The sequence below is a fragment of the Diospyros lotus genome, unplaced genomic scaffold (assembly GCF_014633365.1).
Source record: "Diospyros lotus cultivar Yz01 unplaced genomic scaffold, ASM1463336v1 superscaf1, whole genome shotgun sequence".
Lineage (NCBI taxonomy): Eukaryota > Viridiplantae > Streptophyta > Magnoliopsida > Ericales > Ebenaceae > Diospyros > Diospyros lotus.
The window spans coordinates 2742471-2763178 of record NW_026267104.1 but is presented as its reverse complement, the minus strand read 5'-3'; the positions used below and the strand labels follow the sequence as shown (position 1 = coordinate 2763178).

Below are 20708 nucleotides of genomic sequence, written 5' to 3'. Positions count from 1 at the left end.
CTATGGCAGGAAGAAGAAACGCGGGTAGATGCTTAAGAGCAAGGAGGCGGTCAGGTAATTCCTTTTACGATTGGATGGATAACGCTGCAACAGCATACTCAGAATCGAAGCAGCAAACAAATGGTATGGAGCTGGCTTTCGAGGAAAGAAGACTGAAGGGCTGGGGGAAGATAAATAGACGGCGAAGGGGTCCAAGAATGCCAGCCAGCAATCCTCTGCATATATTCAACTAAGCATTTTCGGATTCACCATGAGAGATCAAATAAGCTTGTGGCACTGTAAGGGTACATTACATCCTGATTCACGAGATTGTAGATTGTACTGCACATGGTCTATTTAGGCCACAGTTATGTTCTTAGGACTCTTCGTTCATATGTAGGACTCAGTTTTTTCCCCTACATTTGAAACTTGAAATTTTCCAGCCATGAAAATCTGCATAGACATTTTCATAAGTAGGACTCACTTTCTATTGCCTGAAGAAAAGTTATGGGTTCACCTTGTGAAAATAACTCGTTTGTAAAAAAGAAAATTATGTGTAAAGACACTCCATTCGTAATTCTCAAAGCGCAAGTTGTCTTTGTCTTGAACAAATTATTGTTATATAACATCTCATTTTGTGGGCACTATCCTAGAATGGTGAGTATTAGGTCAGATATTGGCTAAAAATTGGCGTCATTTGGTTGATTATCTTCTAAAAATATAATTTTTATATTAAAATTTTAAACCTTAACGTCCATTATTAGTACTACAAAAGATGCCCTTTTCATAGCTCAAAGAGGGGAGAGAGAGAGAGAGAGAGATGAAGAAGACAAAATTAATCAAATCAATCAATCCATCATATATATATATATATAATAAAGTAAATATACATGAGATTAATACAGAACAGACACCCAAAACTTTCCATTAAAGCTGCGGCTTTCACGCATCTTTCCCCTTCCCAAAGCAATAAAAGTACCCGAAGAAGGAAGAAACTGAATGTGGAGAGAATTAATCAAGTAATTAACATGTTTAATTAAGAATGTATTTTACTAATAATAACAATGATTTTCTCCAAGCTGGGTGAAATGGGGGCTCTGAAAAGCAACCTGAAGCGTCTCCTGATCGTCGTAGACGTCGCGGTACGTCTCCAAGTTGGCATCTGCATTTATCAGCGCCGAAATGCACAGCTCCTTCCTCCATTCTTCTAGGCGCGGGAGCCCGATCCGATCCCCGTACTTGTCACAGTACTGTAAGAAATCGTAAAATACTAACAGATTCAACTCTGATTTTGATCTTTTGGACTCATCCCATATCAAGTTAGTGTATTAAAAGAATTAAATAAATAGATGAATCTTATAACATTATTACATTTGAGTTACCATATTAATAGTATTTAATATAAATTAAGTAAGTTATTTAAAAAATCGATAAATCTAATTGGATAAAATCTATTAGGATAGAAAGACATTTAATACTTTTTTTATATTATTTTAATTATATTAAACAAAATGAAAAGACAATTTTAATTTTATAAAAATTCTAACTCTTCACTCGTCTAAAACTCCCGCCTAAAACTACTGTCCAACATATTAAAACTGCACATTTTCAAAGCAAAAAAAATTAGTTATGAAAATAAATAATGACAATCATGACACTTAGGTGGTAGCACACTGCACACCATTGGTTGTAATCAATGTATTCTCTTTACATTCTCCTTCTATTTTATTTCATTCATGGATTATTTTACTTTGTCCGAATTGATTGACATATGAGATGACTAAAAACATCAAATAATAAAAATATCATCATTTTGAAATTACTGTCTTACCTTGAATTAAACGGGCGGACTTCATCTGTGTTAAAGTCCGCCCACATTGAGCGGACTGCATTTTGGATATAGCCTGTAGTCCGCCTACTGCATCTAAGATGCAGCAGACTACATCTAAGATGCGCAGCGGACTGCAGTTCGCTCCGCTGCATCTCGGGTGCTGCAAATGCAGTGCTGGCGGGCTGCATCTAAGATGTAGTCCGCCAGAAATTGGGGGTTGCCTGAATTATTAGGCGGGTTTCATTACTGATATTTTTGTTATTTGATGTATTTAATGATCTCGTGCGTCAATCAATTCAAGCAAAGTAGAATACTCTATATTTAAAGCCATTATGACTCTTGAGATTCTAAAAATTTATTAAATCAGGTGAGAGACTAAAATTTAAATTTAACAAGAAAGAGAGAGAGAATGAAATTTTGAATTATAACTGAAGAGAGTATTGTTGGTAAATAAAATATTAAATGATATAATTATCCTAACGTCAATAATTGAAATGACAAAAAAGAACAATCTCATAACATTATTATATTTAAGTTACCATATTAATAGTATTTAATATAAATTAAGTAAGTTATTTAAAAAATTAAAACTCCCCAAGCTTTATTTTATTCCATGATAAATTCTGATTTTTGGATTAAATATATACCTCGAAATCTGCAATGTCATGGGTGTAGTGCTTGGGAATGCCGGCAACATCTCTGGAGTGGTAGAAATCTTTGATGGATTGCATCATCTCATCCCATGATGGCAGTGTTCTTTTCCCAGACAGTAGTTGGGCTATCCATTTCGCTTGCGACTCAAAGAAAGGGAAGCCTATGATCTACATTATATATTATTATTAATTAGCCACACAGCTTAAAGGGATTAATTAATGCTTTAGCAACAGAATGTTTAAATGCAAATAGGGTTCAAGGATAGTATTGGCATGATAATCACGTTTTATATACTAAGAAATGACTGATCATTTTGAAATAAAAAAAAAAAAAGTCAATGAATTGTTATTTTATGTGACCATGCGAAGAGTCTTCACTATCACCAGATTTCGATCTCTCTGGCTTTGACCCATTACTATCATCTCTCTTCCTTGGCAAAACCCTAGCCCCAGTTTACTGTGCTTGGGGTGGTACAAGGCTAGAAGAAAGGAACCCAGATTTGTCTGCCACTGTAACTCGCTGAAGACCCTTTTTTTTTGCAACTCCCAACTGCCTAACTAGAAGATCGAATCGACAGTAAAGATAAAGAATAAACAATAGCAACAACGAATCTTGGAAGAAGACGAATGATGTAGAATATGAAGAAGTAGTAATAACAACAACGATTTAGTGGTGGGTCACTGCAAAATGGGTTCTGGAATTCCAAAACCCATTATTATGGATGGGTTTTGGATTCCAGAACAAATGAGAGAGAGAGAGAGATAAAAAAGATAAAAAGGAATAAAACCTTTGGACAATGAATATTCTTGAAAATGAATCAAACTATTAAAAATGTGTATAAAATTTACCTTTTAAAAACTTCCAAGTGCTAATTTAGCAAAGAGAGCGTATAGATATAAAAAAATTTAAGTTAGATTTGGGGGGAATCATTGTACCTTCTTTGGAATGCCAATAAATGAGAGAGAAGGGGCAAGGGAAGGGGGGAGGGTGTGCTCATACAAAGGTCCCACTCTGCCATCTTCCACCACCACTGTCCCTTTGGTGTCAAGAAATGGGAATGAGTATGAATACCTAAAAAAAAAAAAAAACACATCAATTACTACCACTCCACACTACCACAAATTCTATTTATATATTATGATCATGATTTATATGTATTATGCTTCAAGAATCGTGTAACAAGCATCCAAGTTTTGTGCTAGCTAATTATTACGAGGATAAATAAATAACATTTATATGTATACATATATAAAATTATTATTTAAACACTTAAATTTAATTATTATGACAATATTTTTGGTTAACCATCATGTATATATGTCATATCAAGGTATATATAGTTGGTCACTTGTCATGATCACCTAATCAGTCCAGCCAATTATATACTCTTGGGTTTTGTCAAGACAGCAAGCAATATTAAGTATGCATGGCCATCAAGCTTAATTATAATGGGGCTGTCTATATGGGTGACTAGATTTAAGAATAAGTGTCGGTTGTGGCCTTTCGGTTGCACATTTATTTTCTTATTAGGTAATTAATTTTCATTTTCTTGTTTGATAGGGGGAGTCAGGGGTGGGTCTTACCCAGTGCAGTATATGACGGTGTCTGCAGTGACCCATGAGCCATCTACAAACAAAACCCTTCCATCTTCTTGTAGGGAATCTACCTGCAATTTTAACAAATAATGACAGTTACCAAAGTAGTCAACAATTAGCAAATAAGCAACAAAATCTACAAAGAAAAGTCGTCATTGCCATTGTTGTAGTTGTTCAAAATGCTAAGAATATTAGCATTAGCATTTGATACCTAATATCACATGCCATCCATGCCCATAAGGAGAGATGCATTGAGACAAAGCCGACAGGGCCAAAGATAACATACAAGCCGGCCCGATCGACTGAGAAAGCAACCTAATTAACAACTAAGCAACCCACTAAACTGCAGTAGTAAGGGTGGAATAATGATTTTTGGTGTTACCTGTGGACGAAGGTGCAAATTGGAATGTTTTGAGATGACTTTGGACAAGCCCTCAGAGATGTTGAGAGATTTGGCACTAAGATAAATCTCCTTTGCCACATCCACAAGCTCCATTGAGATGTCTTGGCCACTTAGTGAGTTTCCAACCACCACAACAACCTGCATATATCAGAGAATAAATAAATAAATAAAACTATGTATTGAATTGTTCAATTGCAAGCAACCTCTTTGGAATTAGTGACTTTTAAAGCCAATCATTCCAGTTTCTTATTAATTGACGGTGACCGGCAACTCTATCAGCAGCCTAGCCTATTAAACAAAGCACTCGATGCCACGTTCATGACTGATTAGTGTATTTATGGAAAGTAAATTTGAGAGACGATGATGGAAGTTTAAGCATTTTCATTGCACCAATGAGACTATAATTAAGCATAGAAAATTAATTCATACGGTATGATTCATTTTCATGGACAACATATTAATGTTTTAAGCTGATTAATACGAAAATTTGTAATGTTAATCCAAATTAAGGAAGTGTTAATTTTATGGAAATTAACCTCATCGCGAAATGGGTCTGGTACTCTGTAAATGTGGCTATGCATCTGCCTTCTCTTCCATGTGTCCATCCCTAAACCAACCAGAAAAAGCAACACCGAATTAATTAATGAAACGTAATAATATTAAACAAAGAAGCTATTTAAAGAGAGGACCTAAAACTACGGCCTTCGATCAATGCATGCATATCGTAACCAGACCTGATCTGCAGCTTGAATTTGCTTTCTGACAATTATATATATATATATATATATAGAGAGAGAGAGAGAGAGAGAGAGCGCTAAGGATCCAGTTTGGTTAGGAACAGTGAAATTGCTGATTCAAGTTATGAAAATAATTTTTTATATATAAATTAATAAGACGAGACTAGTGCAAATAAATTAAGATGATGATGACTCTCGACCCTCGCAAAGCTGGAATCTCGAGCAGATAGACTTAGATTGGGATACCTTTAATGGAAGGCAGCCTCGGCTGGGAGTAATGGCCAGTGGCCACAACCACAGCATCAAAGACCTCCTCCATCACCTTCTCAGCCTTCTTCTCTTTGCTCCTGACAACCCATTTCGTCATCAAATCCTTCCCAAACTCGGCATAATCCAACATGCCCACGTACTCAACCCTAGTGTTGAACCTTATCATCTCCCTCAACCCAAACCAATCTGCAAAGTCCTTGAGGTACGAAAGCAGCTCCCCATGCCCTGGAAACCTCCTCATATCCCTACCTTTCTTCACCAAGAACGGGAAATCAGTGAAGCCCATTATCTCTCTGGGAGATGTCAGTCTCAGAGAGCCATAAACACTGCTGTGAACCTTCAAGAAAGGGTTTCTCCCTAGGGCATCTTCTTCCTCAACATTAGGGTCATACAGCCACTGTCCTCCAACCTCATGTTTTTGCTCCAAAACCACCACTCCGTGGCCTTCTTTCCTCAGCTCTCTGGCTGCCACCAGCCCGGATGGCCCTGCACCAATCACACAAACATGCTTGGAGCTTGGCTCTCTCTCGGAGACCATGGTAGTTTGGGCTGCTTGGTCTGTGATGTTAGTGTCTTGTGTTGCATGTAACATGAATCTGTGTTAAGGATTTGGTGGGAATTTATAGTTGAGGTAATTGGATTCACAGAGACGAACAAAGGGTACGTAGTGATTAATTGATTTCACAGAAATGGTTGGCTTGGTAGGGGACACACATGGGAAATAAAAATGATCTGAGTTTAGATTTTTTCCTTCTCTCTTTGGAGTCCATTATATATATATATATATATATATAGAGAGAGAGAGAGAGAGAGAGAGAGAGAGAGAGAGAGAGAGGGCCTTGGGTTTGTCTAATCAAGGTTCGTGAAGTTGGTGAATCATAAAAGAGAACTGGGCCAAGCAATGAGTTGGCTCTGTGGTCATGACGTGCATGAGCTGGGACCCTAATTTTGATGGTCATGATTGATTATCAAAAAATGGGGCTGATTAGGTGAGATCTCTAGTGGGGTCATCCTATTTTGGGGGCCATATATGCTTAAAAGTATGTGTTTGATGTAATTCAGCAAATCTTATCAAATCCGTAATCTTACCCAACCAAATTAAAATATTGTTCTTCTAATTTATTGGTTTTAGTTTTTGTCTATTTTTTTACAACTTTTTATTTAGTTTCTTTGTTTTTTATCTTCTTTTTTTTTTTTGACATTATAATAATTGAGATGAAAATTAAGGTGTTAGTAAATGTGAGAATGAGATCAAAAAAAGGAAAAATAAAGAATGGTATATATATATATATATTGCCCACAATAAGGTTAGATATAGGAATAATATGAATGGAAATGATTAATTAAAAGCTTAAATTGTATACATCTAACCCTATCTCTACTAAGATTAAAACCCATAGTTATTGTAGTTTTAGATTTAGATTTTATATCTTAATGTTATGTATTTTGTTTCCATCAAATGTGGTTGACCCACGTATATCAGCCTCTCACCAACATTATCAAACTAAGTCACCCAAATTCCCTTACCCAATTCAACACACTCATTGCGCAACAGAGGATATATACTAATTAACTAACTACTACAAACTACTATTTAATGTTAATCCTTATGTTAATTTTAGCAAATTTATGGTCCTTTTTATCCTCTCCCCCTTTCCCACCACCCCTTCCTTTTCCTTTCTCTCTGTGGGGACTGTTAGAAATCAAAAGGTTCTTTTTCACCCACATCTTCCTTTTATACTAAAAGATATGAGAGAGAAGGAGGGATGTGTCACCGCCTGATTAGCTATCTGTAGAGACTCACCAACATCTTCGATCGTTAAGAGTAATTTAAGAAATTTTAATAATATATACCTTACGAATTTATATTGTTAAATCGTTAACCATCATTAACTTTAATATTGACGAGTCCATTAGCTCTACTTAAATATATTCACTGTAAAAGTAAATATTGTAGAAATTAACTATTAATTAATGTTAAATATCATACAATAATGTATTATAATTTTGCGTCAAAATGGTATTTTCAAAATATATATATGTATGTATAGACCATAGAGTTTGTGCAGCTTCCTTTTTGGGACTCTTTCACCCCCACCAAGGGTGTAGATGGTAGATGTTGCCCCATCTTTAAGGCAAGGGAACAAAAACAATCATGGAATAGTGAGCTGCTTTTGTGGTCATTTCCATTTATTCATATATATATATATATATATTCAAATTCTGCTGTTATGATTTGGACTAATCTTTTGACCGTGTGGTCAAGATCAAGATTCAAGAATTGTTGCTTCTTCATCACAACTACAGGCCATCGTCGCCTGAAGAGAAAGTTCACACAAGTGGTCAAATTCTTCTTCATCACAACTACAGGCCATCCTCTCTCTCTTAATTAAAATTGCAGCTTAAGTATGCAAAGTACATGGTCAAATTCATTCTTGTTTAATTGATGATACTAAGTGGATTCGTTTTTCCCAATTGGAAATCTTGCAAGACAAACCAAATTGATGGCCTAAATCTTGCAAGACAAACCAAAATCGCACTATATATAGCTACTGCCCCTTCCCTATATATATATATATATATATATATAATTTAAAATTAAAACACCCCGTAACGCTTGTTTTGACAGCATAATAACTATAAGTCCTAAGTTTAAGAAAAGACATATGTTTACAGTTTAAACCATAATCTTCAATTAGCCCCCCCCCCAAAAAAGAGATTTATAACAACAATATGTGGCCTTTTGCTGTTTAATGAATAATGGACATAACAAATCTATATATATATTATAAATATTCTATATGAAATTTTACTGCTGTTAGAAAGTGCTTGAGAAAAGGGTTAATTAAAGATCACTTTTGATTGGATAAAAATGAGATGATTAACGACCCTGCCTGATTGCTGCATTAAAACACTAATCAATCAATAGACTCAATTAGAAAACAAAAAGTATTTTTATTTTTTTCAGTTAAAAAAGTTGGCTAAGAATTACTTGAGTTGTCGGGTCCAGGGCTGGATTTGGGAGTTGGACTGGGCCCCTTAGGAAACTGCCTTTGGGTATGTGTTATCAATATCAAGTATAATTGAGGAGATAAAAGCTGATATATTGCGGAGAAAGCAACAAACAAAAATACTGTAACCCAAGCATTGCCTCCTTGTGTCTAGAGGCCACGCCCATCCATCCATCCATCCATCAATCATTGATTTGATGCTCATGAAGGCTAAATTATTTTCTATTTGTGTAGAAGACTAACAACACTCTCCAACACGTGAATTTATGAGTTGGGATTACTCCAACATTAATGAATTATTCAGTTGGATCTTGTCGCGATTTTAAAATTGGTAAATGGTATAAAGGTTGATTTTGTGTGACCAAGTTGTTTGTCCAGATCTTTTGGGTGGGCCGGACTACTCTGGGCTTGTTGGACCCTGACTTGGCTGAAATGCTGAAAGATGAGGTATTTAATAGTGGGCCGGAGGTTGACTATTAATAGTCAGGGAAAGGAGCCCAATTCTGTTTAGGCCCGCTTAGTTTAAGATTATTGGTATTTAAAAGTAATTTATTTAGGAAGCACGAAAAATATCCAAAGTGAAACTATTTTAAGATAGAAATACTACTTTGTGGAGCACTTATCAAATGGGGTTAAAAAGACTAAAATATATTTACCTAAAATATAAATTTGTAAAGGATGATAACGAGGTAAAAGCGACAACTCGACCGACAATCATGTTAAGACCATGACAAAGGAGAGGAGAGAGTAGGACAGTGACCCACTTTATAAATTTACAAAGTGAGCTGGGATATTTTGATTTTTTTTTCTTATTCGGTAACTTTATCTGTTATTTTGTGTAGTCCATAGAAGATTCTTTTAAGATATATTTTTAAAAGTGAATATAAATTTTAAAAATTACAAAAATATATATACTTAGACATTCACGTAAACAATTACAAGAAAATTGATAAATTTGTAGAGAGAGAGAGAGAGGCGGATCTCTGGCATCAGCACTCCGAAGCTGATTTTTGGAGATCGCGAGAATTGATGGGTATGATGTCTTCTGGGTTCTGATTCATTTCTTATCTTTGTTTTCGAATCCATAATTTGTGAATTATGCCACTGGTTTTTCATTTTTCTGAACAGTTGTGCAATTCGCATCTATGAAATCGGGATATTTTGTTTAATTTGATCCGCTTCTAATCCTTCTTTGGCGTTGTTTTTTTTTCTTGTGTCAATTTCGTATTTTGAGTTGGGGATACAATGGCTTGTAAAAGCCCTTTGTTTTCATATGCGAGAAAAGCATTTCCAAATTGTATGGCGAAGAGGTGCGAAGTTGAAAACCTAGAAAAGTGTTTGATGTGGGATATATAATTGAAGTACCTAAAGATTGCTGTTGGGGAGATTTACATATTACTCATGCCATTGGACTGATATCTTCCATTCTTTGTATATGTAGAATGGGGTGAATCTTGCTGTTCATAATAAATTTCTTGAAGGTTATTCTTCAGCAGTGCAGGTTGAAAGACTGCACCTAATATGTTATCAAGTTATCATGGGTTCGAGTTGTGAAAAGACTAAAGAGCCTCTTTTCAAAAATGGAAGGGGAAGGCTGTATATAAAAATGATCCTCACAAAGTGTACAGCCTCGTGCATTGGGGTCACTTTGTTTGTGCATGCACTTACAATACCTTTAGCTCTTCATGATTTTGAATAATCATGTCCACATTCTACCCTAAACTATTGCAGCTATATGTTGTTTTAATCAAATTGTCTTGGATGAATTCAACATACACTTCTCAGTGTTGCCTTAGTACATACCGTATACAAGGCATCTATTGTGGTGCAAGTCTTCCAAATAACAACAATTTGATAATAGGACTTCACACAGGCATGTATCATGATCTTGCAGTTTTTAGAATACAAATTGGCAATTATGCTGTGATTTGCCATATGCAGCCTGTGTAAAGTCCACGGAAGAGTAATATTTATTACATAAGTACAAAGGCTCCAGAAGTTGTTAGTCCTGTAATTATATGATTTCCTATGTTTGAGCATGATAAGAAACTTGGGATGATTTTTGCATGTTTCAATGGTACTTGAACTCTGTGATGCAATTTTGGTGGAAGGTAGTTTTGAGTAGTATGCTTCTATCTTCCTTTAGCAATCACTGAACTACAGTCGCAAGAATATTTTCGCTCTTGATGTAGTTATTTTTCAGGTTATGGACGTAAACTGCATTTCTTTCTGTTACTGAAATGCAACTTAGGCGCTAACTATGAGGTAATCATTTGCTTTTGATATTTAAATCTTCTAGGTAGTTCAAGGAGTTATGCTGTTCAAGGTCATATGGAAGAGGACTCCTTGAGGGCTCTTCAAGCTAAGACTAATCAAACAGGCAGATTGTTTTAGGAAGACTTATATTTAATCATGATTTGGGGTTTTGCTTCAAATGGCTCTACTGGAGGCAATGATCTGAAGAATGACAGTTCCAAGCTGAGTCAAGCTCCTTCCGAGTACTCGGATGATGAAATTTCCTTAAACAATGATGGTGAAGAAGGATTGGAATGCCCAATTTGCTGGGAATCCTTTAACATTGTGGAGAATGTGCCCTATGTTTTATGGTGTGGCCACACCCTCTGTAAGAACTGTGTCCTGGGCCTCCAGTGGGCTGTTTTGAAACTTCCCTCCCTCCCCATTCAACTTCCGTTTTTCATTTCTTGCCCTTGGTGCAACTTGCTATCTTTTAGGTTGGTATGCAGGGGGAATCTGAAGTTTCCTCGCAAAAACTTCTTCCTCCTTTGGATGGTTGAGAGCTTGAATGGGGATAGGGCGAAATCTCACTCTTCCTTTAGTGGGGACCATCCACCAGTCTGCTGTTCAAACAGAAGCTTTGCCATGGGAAATCAAGTTTCCCATGTAAACCATCACCATACTCCACGCGTTCTTCTCTCGGAGCAGAGGGATCCCAACCGTGATCCAGGTAGCCTTCTCAGCAGCTATCTAAATGCAGAAAGACTGCACTTCTCACTTCGTAAGTCCTTGGCTTTCTTTGTTCACTTGGCCGCCAAATTACCGCTTGTAGTTGTATTTCTAGTTGTCGTTTGTTATGCTATACCCGCCAGTGCAGCCATCTTGGCCCTGTACGTTCTCATCACTGTCTTGTTTGCCCTCCCATCTTGCCTCGTATTGTACTTCGCATACCCCAGTTTGGATTGGCTGGTCAGGGAAATCATCACTTGAATAACACAAACCATATTGCCAACTGCACTCCCATCTAGATCCATTACCCTGCAATTTGCCGACTTCTTCTTCTACTCTTGGGAACCTGAGCGTATTTGCCCTCTGAAAGTATTATCAGCCTGCAATCAAGTGCGGAAGCATTGATTCCAACAGTGATTTAATGCCCATCTATGGCTTCTAGTATTTTTCCTCAATCATTCGATCAAGTACTGGCATGGAACTCTGCCCAAATTGCAGAATAGTTTATTTATCATTCGCATACTGGATTTGCTAATATGTTCTTCCACACAGCACACTATGCTTCAATATCCATTCAATATTTGCTTCTTATAGTTTGCCTTCATTTGGTGGATGGTCTATGTTGTTCAGTCTTTTAATCTTTTTGCGGATGAAAAGAATTATCTTTTTATGTTTGTCAATGCAGGACCAATGGAACTGAAACCCAAATCATTTTTTATTTTTTTTACCGAGTTACCTAACAGTTTTGTTTGCAGAACTACATCACAGATGGTTGGCTACTTGTGATTATGTTCAAAATATACTGCAGTTGGTAATGGACATGATCTATCATACCCCAAAACCAAAAAAAAAACAGAATCTTGAAAAGGGGGTGCGTTACAGGTGTGAGTAAACATAATCTTGAGTAGGGGTATTTACAGGTTTGAGTAGACTTAAAGAATTGATATGAGCCAACGTGATTTCATGTCCAAGTCCAAATTAGACTCTGAAGCTTACAGACTTAATCTACCTCGGCCCATATAAACGATCCAAATGATTGTCTAGTCTAGAATGCATGTTAAAGCAGATTTAATAGATCTTAATATCTTTTAAGAATTTTAGATTATAAAATCTACCGATGGTGGTATAGATTTTGAAATTGAGAATTGATCTAATTTTGTTAATTTTAAATAAAATTATTATAAGTTTACATTTTTTTTAAAAAAAAAAAAAAATCATTGGAAGTTATCCAAACAGCCTGGCTTGCTTGGATTGGATTACCCCCAACACCAACAGCGTCACTAATGATCGGTAGTTGCATTGGGAGCCAAGCCAAAATAATAAACTGCCTAAATTTACTTTCATAATTACTGGACATGATTCTACAAATTTTTTTTACTCTGGACTTGGTCTTAAATCCATTTTAATTTAATCAATCAGAACTTGTTTTTGAGTAATTTGATTCAAATTTTGAATTTATGAGTGGAGTTGAACTGACTCCTAAAATTAACGAAGTCTGAAAATGTTAAAATTTGATTTACTTAGTTAAGGAGCCAAACTTAATTTTATGTACATAAAACACAAACAATAGCTATTTGTTGATTCATAAGGTGTCCCATGTTTGAGATTTCCATTTTTTTTTTTAAAGAGATTATTTCTAGAAAGGAAACTCGTTAGTTTCTAATAACCATGCAAAATGCCAGAATCATTTGACTAAGTTCAGCCTATGAGACATGGAAGGAAGCAATGGTCCCTAAACACATTTCATCAATGCCCGGAGGATTGGCCCCATCCGTGTCATCCTCCCCTTGGACGGCCATCTAGGGTTTTCAAAATCCCATACATAGCTGGTGGTTGTACAATCAATTGGGAAGTGGTGCTTCTGATCCATATAAATTGGTCCCCAAAATCCATAGCCATAGCATGATTGTGGTGCAGATTGAGATCCTCCAGTCCATTGCTACGGCCTACACCACAGAATTTTCAATGTGCTAACGAATTTTCTAATAAGGTACTGTTGCATTCAAAAAATCTAAAGTCATAATCTCAATAAGTCAACTGATTACGTAAATTTTAGACCTTCGGCATGTTTAAGAGTCTCCGAGATACCTCTTGTGTGTGAAAGTTAAGGGCACAAGCAGAAGCAATTTTTTGTCCGACAACCAATCAAATACAACACTGCGAATTTAAAAGATGAGCAGATGAAAGTAGAATCCAGAGGGTGGAAATCATGGAAGCAGTGGTTTTCCCAGGAAAAATATGACACAGACTGCTCAATTTGTCATGCTTGCTTTTAATGCAACATGACATACTGTAGATTTATAGGGCATTTCACTGTCAAATTTGTGTGTGGATGCATATGCATTTGCACAAGCGAGTCAATGTTCATTAAGAGGAGTTAATGGTCCCCCAAGGCAACATAGGTGGAGGACCTATCCATGCCTAGACAACCCCATTTGGGGATGATAATGCCTTGTTTTGATTGGGAATTGACTTGTAACAACTTTCTGGGCTTCATGCAAAAAACATTCTTCTCAACTTGGACCAATCTGGCCGGCGCTTCTCTCTGATTGCATCGCCTGCACAAGGCTGCTGTTGTCGTTGCTAAAGGTGTCGGTAATGCTGCTCAGGTTTGATTGTCAGCTGAAGCTTTGGAGCTTGTGTAGATATTTGGGTGATCTAGAATTATTGTAATGGACTTAATCTTAGTATTACAATTCTTGCACGGTCTCTTATCGCTCGTGTTCTCAATTTCAGTAAAGAAAGTAAATTATAGGTAGAGACTTTGTCCTACTACGCAGGACAAAGAATCAAACACGCGATCTACTGATGCGAATCATAACTTATTATGGTCCAATCACTTGACCTATACTCTAGAAGCAACCTTGTAAGATATTGTAATTGTTGTTATGTAAGTTTAGAGTGACATACTCATATGGTGTTTGGCTTACCAAACTCTTATAAAGTATTGAAATAATTTATATGCTACCTAGTTTATTTTTTTACGCATTTGACAACATTTAAGAACTTAAATTTTATCCAATTTTTAAGTTAATTCAGTAGCGTTTTTCAAAAATTACTCCCTCAACTATTTCAAATAAGGTCTTAGCATCTTATTGTGTTGATTTACAAAAAAAAAAAAATCTTATTGTGTTGACCAAGCAGAAGATAGATTTGCCCTCACATAACTTTTTAATTTTCTATCTACTCATCTTTTTCAACTTATTGTGTTCCCTATTGTCGCCTTCTTCTAACTCCTCCTCATCGTCGTTGCCTCCCTCCAACTTCAACCGATGCCTCCAATTCCATCGTCATCGTTGGCCGCCGCATCCAGACCCATTCCCGTCTCTTTCATCTTCGTCGTCGTCACTTCTCTCCAGCTCTTCCTCGTCATCACCACCACCCTCCAACTCCAATTGTCGCCTTCAGCTCCACCATTCTCTATCAACTGCCTCTCTATGTGTATGTATGTATATATATATGTTAACATATATATTATATTAATATATTTTTTAATAATTATATATAATTTATTAGCATTTAATGATAAAAATTTATCAGTTAAACTCAATTTATAATTTATTTTTATTAAAAATTAATATTTTTATAAATTTTATTTGTATTATTCAACAACATATTTATTTTCGTCTTTTTGTCAAATTCTAATAATTTATCAGCACTTTCAAATCAAATACATAATTATATAACTAACCGCTTAACACACATTTATCTAAACATATTATCAATTTAAATATTATTTAATTTTTAATCTTTACACAACTTAAAAGTTAAATAGCTTAAAAGTTGGAGAAAAAAAGAGTAAGCCAAACACCCCCATCGGGAGTTGGATTGAATAGTGTTTTTTCTCTTAAAGTTTCGGGCCAGATTTTGCTGGAGCAGTTTTCTCCATGAAAGGATTCACTTAAACTCTGCAGATGTTCATTGCTAAGCAATTCTTTTTCTTCCTATATGCTAACTGGGGGGGGGAAACTTTGAGCATGGTCTCACTTAGTTGGAGAGATTATATAAACAACACATTGAACTGCTATTGGAAGATATTACACATAAATCTTCGGTCTTTAATTCAACAATAAGCGTAAAATATATAAGACGACTAGCTGTTCATAGTTTTGGATTAATGAGGAACGATTTATGACGCGAAAAAATTCAATCTTGATTCACTTGAATCGAAGCGATCATGTGAGGCAATCATCTCGTCTTTATGATGGCAAAGGGCTGCTTGTTGGCTGTGCTTTCGGATCTGCTTGCTGATGGTAGAGTGCTGCCATCTTGTTGTAGAGCTCCATATTCATGGACTGCAGCGAAAAAGAAAAATTAGATATTTGAAGGTACATTCAATCTGAACTCATGCATATGAATACTTGAATTCTATGATCTTCTTTCCTTTTGGTGAGTTCAGAAGCAGCCTTTAAACGTTGCTTCCAAGCCCAACTCAAGAATTGTGTTTAATTTCACATACTTGTGCTAGAAATGCAGAAAATGGATCATTGAAAGGAACCGGATTGTTTGCAGCCACGTCTGAAGCTGTTCGGGCCTGACTACTGCCAGGTGGAATCATTGTGGGGACTGGGAAGGGAGGAGGAACAAACGACGGGCCGGTGGCAGCAACAGCAGCCATGGGATTGAGGAGCCGGAGAGAGTGAGGCACCACACTTGCCATGTTACTCGTGTCGAACACTGCCATCCCCATCCCAAGGCCAGGGCCTATGCCCATGCGCGCTAAGGGCGACATCTGCAGATATTGCTGCATTGCTAGAGGCAACATCATCTGGGGAATATTTCCGGCACGCATCATCTGGACTTGTGCTTGGAGCTGCTTCAAGTACTCAATCACCTCATCAAGCATTGAAGCTTTATCAGTCTGCAAATTTCAAGAAGGAAAGCAAAAACAGAACCAAATAGGTATGTTTTCTGAATGTTCATACAATATTATTGTCAAAAGGAATTATCTTCTCACCTTACTTGCATTTGGCACAAGCCTCTGCAGTGCTTTTATTTTCTGATTGATCCGATCTCGGCGTCTCTACACGATTGTTTGAGGCAATTACTAGCATTAGATGGTAACTAAACACCATATTTAGTATATTTTGAAAATCTCTGTATTTATCACATAGATTGAAACTTTTTGGTTACCCTCTCTGATTGGTTATGGACTGCAGCAGCTTGATTTCTCCTTGTCCAGTGGGAGCGGCCTGTTTCCCCCTTGGTTTCCCGTTCCTCGTTTTGGTTTTCCTGTTTAATTTTGAGTCAAATAAAGAGAACGATAAAATAAATTGTACTGTGTTTCACATAAATAATATAATAAGTCTTTATCTCATTACAAAATAGGATATGCAGAAACATCGTTTTGGAAAAAAAAAGAATGACCTTTAACAAAAGCTTCTGTAAATAACTTCAAGATTTCACCTACTTGCCTAAATTTGACCAAAAGCTATTTGTATGAAAATCAACCGCTTTTGAGATGGCTTATTCAAACACTAGGTACCATTGGTCCTTGAACTTAAGTGGCGAAATAGCCAACTAATGCTACAAATGTCCACAATTCATTTGAAATAATTACTAATGAAACTAACCCGATTATGATGTTAATGTGTCTGTCAAAATCACTTATTAATTGGTACTAGTATGCTGACGATCACATGATCCATGCATTCGATTCATGATTTGCATTTTCTCCTGTCCCTCTCATATGTGCAAAAAATCTGCTAAAATAATTAATGGAGTCTCCAATATGAAGCTAGGTTTAATTTAGGTCACAATCTAAACATATGCTCACCTGCATTAATAAATAGAAACTCTGAAAATGGAAACTTGTTGCAAATATAATAATATGTACAGAACTATATGCATTATGTGAGAGCACTATAGATGGATGTATGGCCTAATTCAGTGATGAAAAAAATTTACCAATCCACCATGAGTGGCTGACTTCAAGCTCTGAGTAGATTCAAAGGAAGCCCGTGTCTTCATAGTTGTATCCTTCTCCTTGCAGAATGTTGCACTAGCAGTACTAGTGCCACTGCAGTCAGCATGCTCTTCTCGGATGCTGCCACTGTGACTTCTTCCACACTTCGCACATTCTGACCGCATCCTTTTCGTGGAACCGGGACCTAACACGTGGCCTGGGCTCTCGGACCGTTTCCCGGTGGAGGATTGGCCGATGGAGCTCGTGTGGGCCGGGTTCCAGTCGTGGAGTTGAGGCACTGGAATTGGATGTTGTTTTTGGCCCTGAGCTTGGTGTACTATGGACTCGAGTGTATCTCCTGCAATACTCCATGCTGGTTTTGTGGGTGCACTGGGAAGGATCCCACCTAGCCCACGCATGGCTAGCTGCCCATGTTCCCATGTCAATTCTGCAACTTCATAGTTGGACCTGAGTTCCAAGTATTACCGAATGAGTTAAAACATTCCTAGTATCAAATGAACTACTTTCATATTATGCTTCATAAGCTAATAACTCAACAATAGAGAGAAGAAAATTGAAGATGCTTGTTGATAAGGGAAGATGGGAAAGCTTTGAGGAAGCAAACAAATTGCAAAGAAGGTTTTATATCAAACAGATATGAAAGTGAGGATTGCCACGCTTTTTTCGCTTTTAAGAAGGGGTAAGGAGGGGGACGATCAGGCAGCTTTCGGCCCAAAATGGAACCTGAGCGACTGCTCGCCTTGGCTCTCCTTGCCAGGCCGGGGGAGACTCGGATGAGCTGTAGCTGCTTAGTTTATCCCAATGGAGGGATTCGTCTGGGTCCTCTTCGCACGATAACTGGCAGTGACGGAGAACGACTACCACAAGCAAATTCCTTATAAGCAATGTTTTTCACAAAACAAAGGAAAGTAATTAACCAACTTGTTCTCATGAACCAACACAAAGATGGAAGATATAGATAAAGAGAACAGTGGGAAAGGCAAGCAAGAATTCACATCGATCGTCTACACTTGAGCAGTGCAGGGAAACAAGAAAATCAAAAGGAAACTGCAAGAAGATCAGAAGGAAACTGCACAGAAAGTGGAGTATTGTGGAGCTTAATATGAGCAAACTGAGAAAGGAGACTGTGCATACAAGGGGACAACATGGCTCTTGCTTTCTGTTGCCATGCCTTGTCTTGGGTGACTTAGATCCCAATTTGGAACTGTGAACTCTCTCATGATGCCTTCTCTCTCTCTCTCCCCCCCTTTGCTTTCCTTTCTCCTGTTATACATATATAGGAGCCTGAGAGTATGGTGAATCTCTCTTTTTATTGGGCGTGTCAGAGTTGTTTTTGACAGAGATTATATATACACACAAGTGGTGGCCAAAAACAGCTTGACAACCCACTGTCTAGCTACCCATATTAATGTTATTTATATGATGAAAGTTTTTATTTTATTTTTAAATTATTTTACTTTACCACATGTCACACACACACATATACATATATACCTATAGAACTTTAATTTGATAGTATACAATTTTTCAGAAATTAATTTAATGTATTTTTATATGAATACCACAATATGTTAAGAGCTGTAAAAATGTTTATATAATTTGGGTTGGAAAAAGTCATTTTGCTTCAAATGTTATTTACCTCAAATTCGACACTTAATTGGGTTAGAATTGCAAGTTTAAGGTTGTCATTTCTTTCACCAAGTGTCATTTTTAGGAGGGGTGACGATTGCAACCTATTCCAACACTGCTCACCACCCTATTTTTTGCATGTTATTCAAATAGCGAATGAAAAAATTCTCACCTTTTTTGGTGAGCTTGGTGTCCACAATATCCTTTGTCATCCCTTCCCACAATAGTCACTATCAAAAGAGAGATATTGCCATTATCATCATCAAATCACAAAGCTTTGTCGAAGAAAAGGCATTGCCATCATTGTCGAAACACGTTGTAGTCGAGTTACTGTAGTCAAAGGCATCGCCATCACCTAGTGCTATAGGAGACGAACAGGCATGGTATACCTTTAATTTCTATAATTGCATTTTTTAATTTCTCTTATGGTTGTTAGATAAATCTAATTGATTAACGGAGATTAGATTAAAATAGGGTTTTAGTCGGTCATGATATCAATTGGATGATTGGGTTTCAGTTGCATTTTTCGATTTTAGTTGTGTTTGTGTTTTTTTATTGTATTTTTCTAATTTGTGTTTTTTTAACATATTTGAATTATTGGTGTATTGTTTTTGTGTTTAATTTGAATTGATTTGAGTATTGATTTAGCATATTTAGACTATTGGTGTATTATTTTTGTATTTAAAAATTATAAGTAAGATAAAATAAATTAGAATTGAAATTTATTAATAAATAAATAAAATATAGAATCAAATAGAGAGTGGAATATGGAAATTGGTTGGAGTAAATATAATTTTAAAGATAAAAAATAAATTATTTATAATATAATAGAAAGTAAAATAGATAGTCTAATGCGTCACTTTCTGTTTTCTGTTTTTATTTGTATTTTATTTTTATTTTTTTTGGTTTGATAAAAAAGAATATGCCTTTGACTGGATGTTCTACTGCCCCGGTTTTCCCAATCTTGCCTTATCATTGTAATTCCACGGCTTCCAAAACGCGGCCTTATGTTAAACGGCCTATTGATTCAAAAAGCAGCGTATCCTCTGCTAACGTCTCTCTGGGGAGAAACATTGGGAACCCTAGAATCGATCAATCTACAATGGAGATGACGGAGGAGCAGAGGCAAAGGGCCGAAGCCAACCGCCTCGCCGCTCTAGCTAAGCGCAAGGCGCTCGTAGAGGCCGCCGAGAACCGCCAGCCCTGGAAGCTGTTCAAGTGCCGCAAAGTCCTCACCGGACAAGCCGCCTCCGATTGCCCGTATGAGGAGAAGTTTCGTGCCCGGCTCGAGATATGCTCTCCCGATTCCTTCTCCGTCACGACCGAGGCTATTGAGGGTTTCAGCTACCCCGGGGAGGCTGCCTGCATACAGAAACTAAATGAATGCCTCTCAACTGTATGGACTCATTCCCGCCCCCAATTTGCGAGATCTTGTACATTTTCTTTGTGCCAAATCATCTCTCTCTCTCTCTCTCTCTCTCTCTCTCTCTCTCTGCTAGATGTGCAAAATCAATTTGTCGAACATTTTGACTCCATTTGGTTTACGGTTTAAAAATTAGGTTTCTATTTTGGGAACTGGAAACAAATTGAATATATTTTTTTCTCTAAGCACTTTGTTATCACTTTAATGCACGTAGTCTCGCCTGCGCACTCCTAATATACCGGTATCTCTTCCTCGCCCATGCATTCTTTTCTGGGTTTAAAGGATA

General features: G+C 36.8%; 4 protein-coding genes across 11 annotated transcripts in view; 2 read left to right on the top strand and 2 right to left on the bottom strand.

Moving 5' to 3' along the window:
• Nucleotides 1-858: 858 nt before the first annotated feature.
• On the bottom strand, nucleotides 859-6206 carry LOC127793053 (flavin-containing monooxygenase FMO GS-OX-like 9). Its single transcript, XM_052323820.1, has 7 exons — nucleotides 5446-6206; nucleotides 4999-5069; nucleotides 4442-4600; nucleotides 4048-4130; nucleotides 3400-3535; nucleotides 2458-2631; nucleotides 859-1229 (listed from the first exon to the last, which is right to left on the bottom strand). The coding sequence occupies exons 1-7, from the start codon at nucleotides 6059-6061 to the stop codon at nucleotides 1032-1034; spliced, it is 1437 nt and encodes a 478-aa protein (XP_052179780.1). The 5' UTR covers nucleotides 6062-6206; the 3' UTR covers nucleotides 859-1031.
• A 3184-nt stretch (nucleotides 6207-9390) lies between these two features.
• Nucleotides 9391-12035, top strand: LOC127792797 (uncharacterized). Of its 2 annotated transcripts, none has more exons than XM_052323384.1 (2): nucleotides 9391-9513; nucleotides 10780-12035. In XM_052323384.1, the coding sequence occupies exon 2, from the start codon at nucleotides 10893-10895 to the stop codon at nucleotides 11703-11705; it is 813 nt and encodes a 270-aa protein (XP_052179344.1). In that variant the 5' UTR covers nucleotides 9391-9513; nucleotides 10780-10892; the 3' UTR covers nucleotides 11706-12035. The 2 variants fall into 2 exon arrangements, with proteins under 2 accessions (XP_052179344.1, XP_052179345.1); XM_052323385.1 differs by having other exon boundaries at nucleotides 9470-9513; nucleotides 10684-12035.
• Nucleotides 12036-15243: 3208 nt separating this feature from the next.
• LOC127792835 (transcription factor PIF7) lies at nucleotides 15244-18699 on the bottom strand. Of its 3 annotated transcripts, XM_052323448.1 has the most exons (7): nucleotides 18505-18699; nucleotides 18094-18227; nucleotides 17352-17817; nucleotides 16578-16676; nucleotides 16402-16467; nucleotides 15904-16305; nucleotides 15244-15739 (listed from the first exon to the last, which is right to left on the bottom strand). In XM_052323448.1, exons 3-7 carry the CDS (start codon nucleotides 17766-17768, stop codon nucleotides 15644-15646), a joined length of 1080 nt encoding a protein of 359 aa, XP_052179408.1. In that variant the 5' UTR covers nucleotides 17769-17817; nucleotides 18094-18227; nucleotides 18505-18699; the 3' UTR covers nucleotides 15244-15643. The 3 variants fall into 3 exon arrangements, with proteins under 3 accessions (XP_052179408.1, XP_052179406.1, XP_052179407.1); XM_052323446.1 differs by lacking the exon at nucleotides 18094-18227; XM_052323447.1 differs by lacking the exon at nucleotides 18094-18227 and having other exon boundaries at nucleotides 15943-16305.
• Nucleotides 18700-19974: 1275 nt separating this feature from the next.
• Nucleotides 19975-20708, top strand: part of LOC127793271 (uncharacterized) — a 49716-nt gene continuing 48982 nt past the window's right edge. Inside the window, exon 1 of one of the 5 annotated variants that reach the window (XM_052324122.1) lies at nucleotides 19975-20395. In XM_052324122.1, coding sequence (XP_052180082.1) covers nucleotides 20102-20395 — 294 coding nt within the window. In that variant the 5' untranslated portion in view covers nucleotides 19975-20101. The remainder of the gene's footprint in view (nucleotides 20396-20708) is intronic. The other 4 variants (XM_052324121.1, XM_052324120.1, XM_052324119.1 and 1 more) reach the window with 4 other exon arrangements.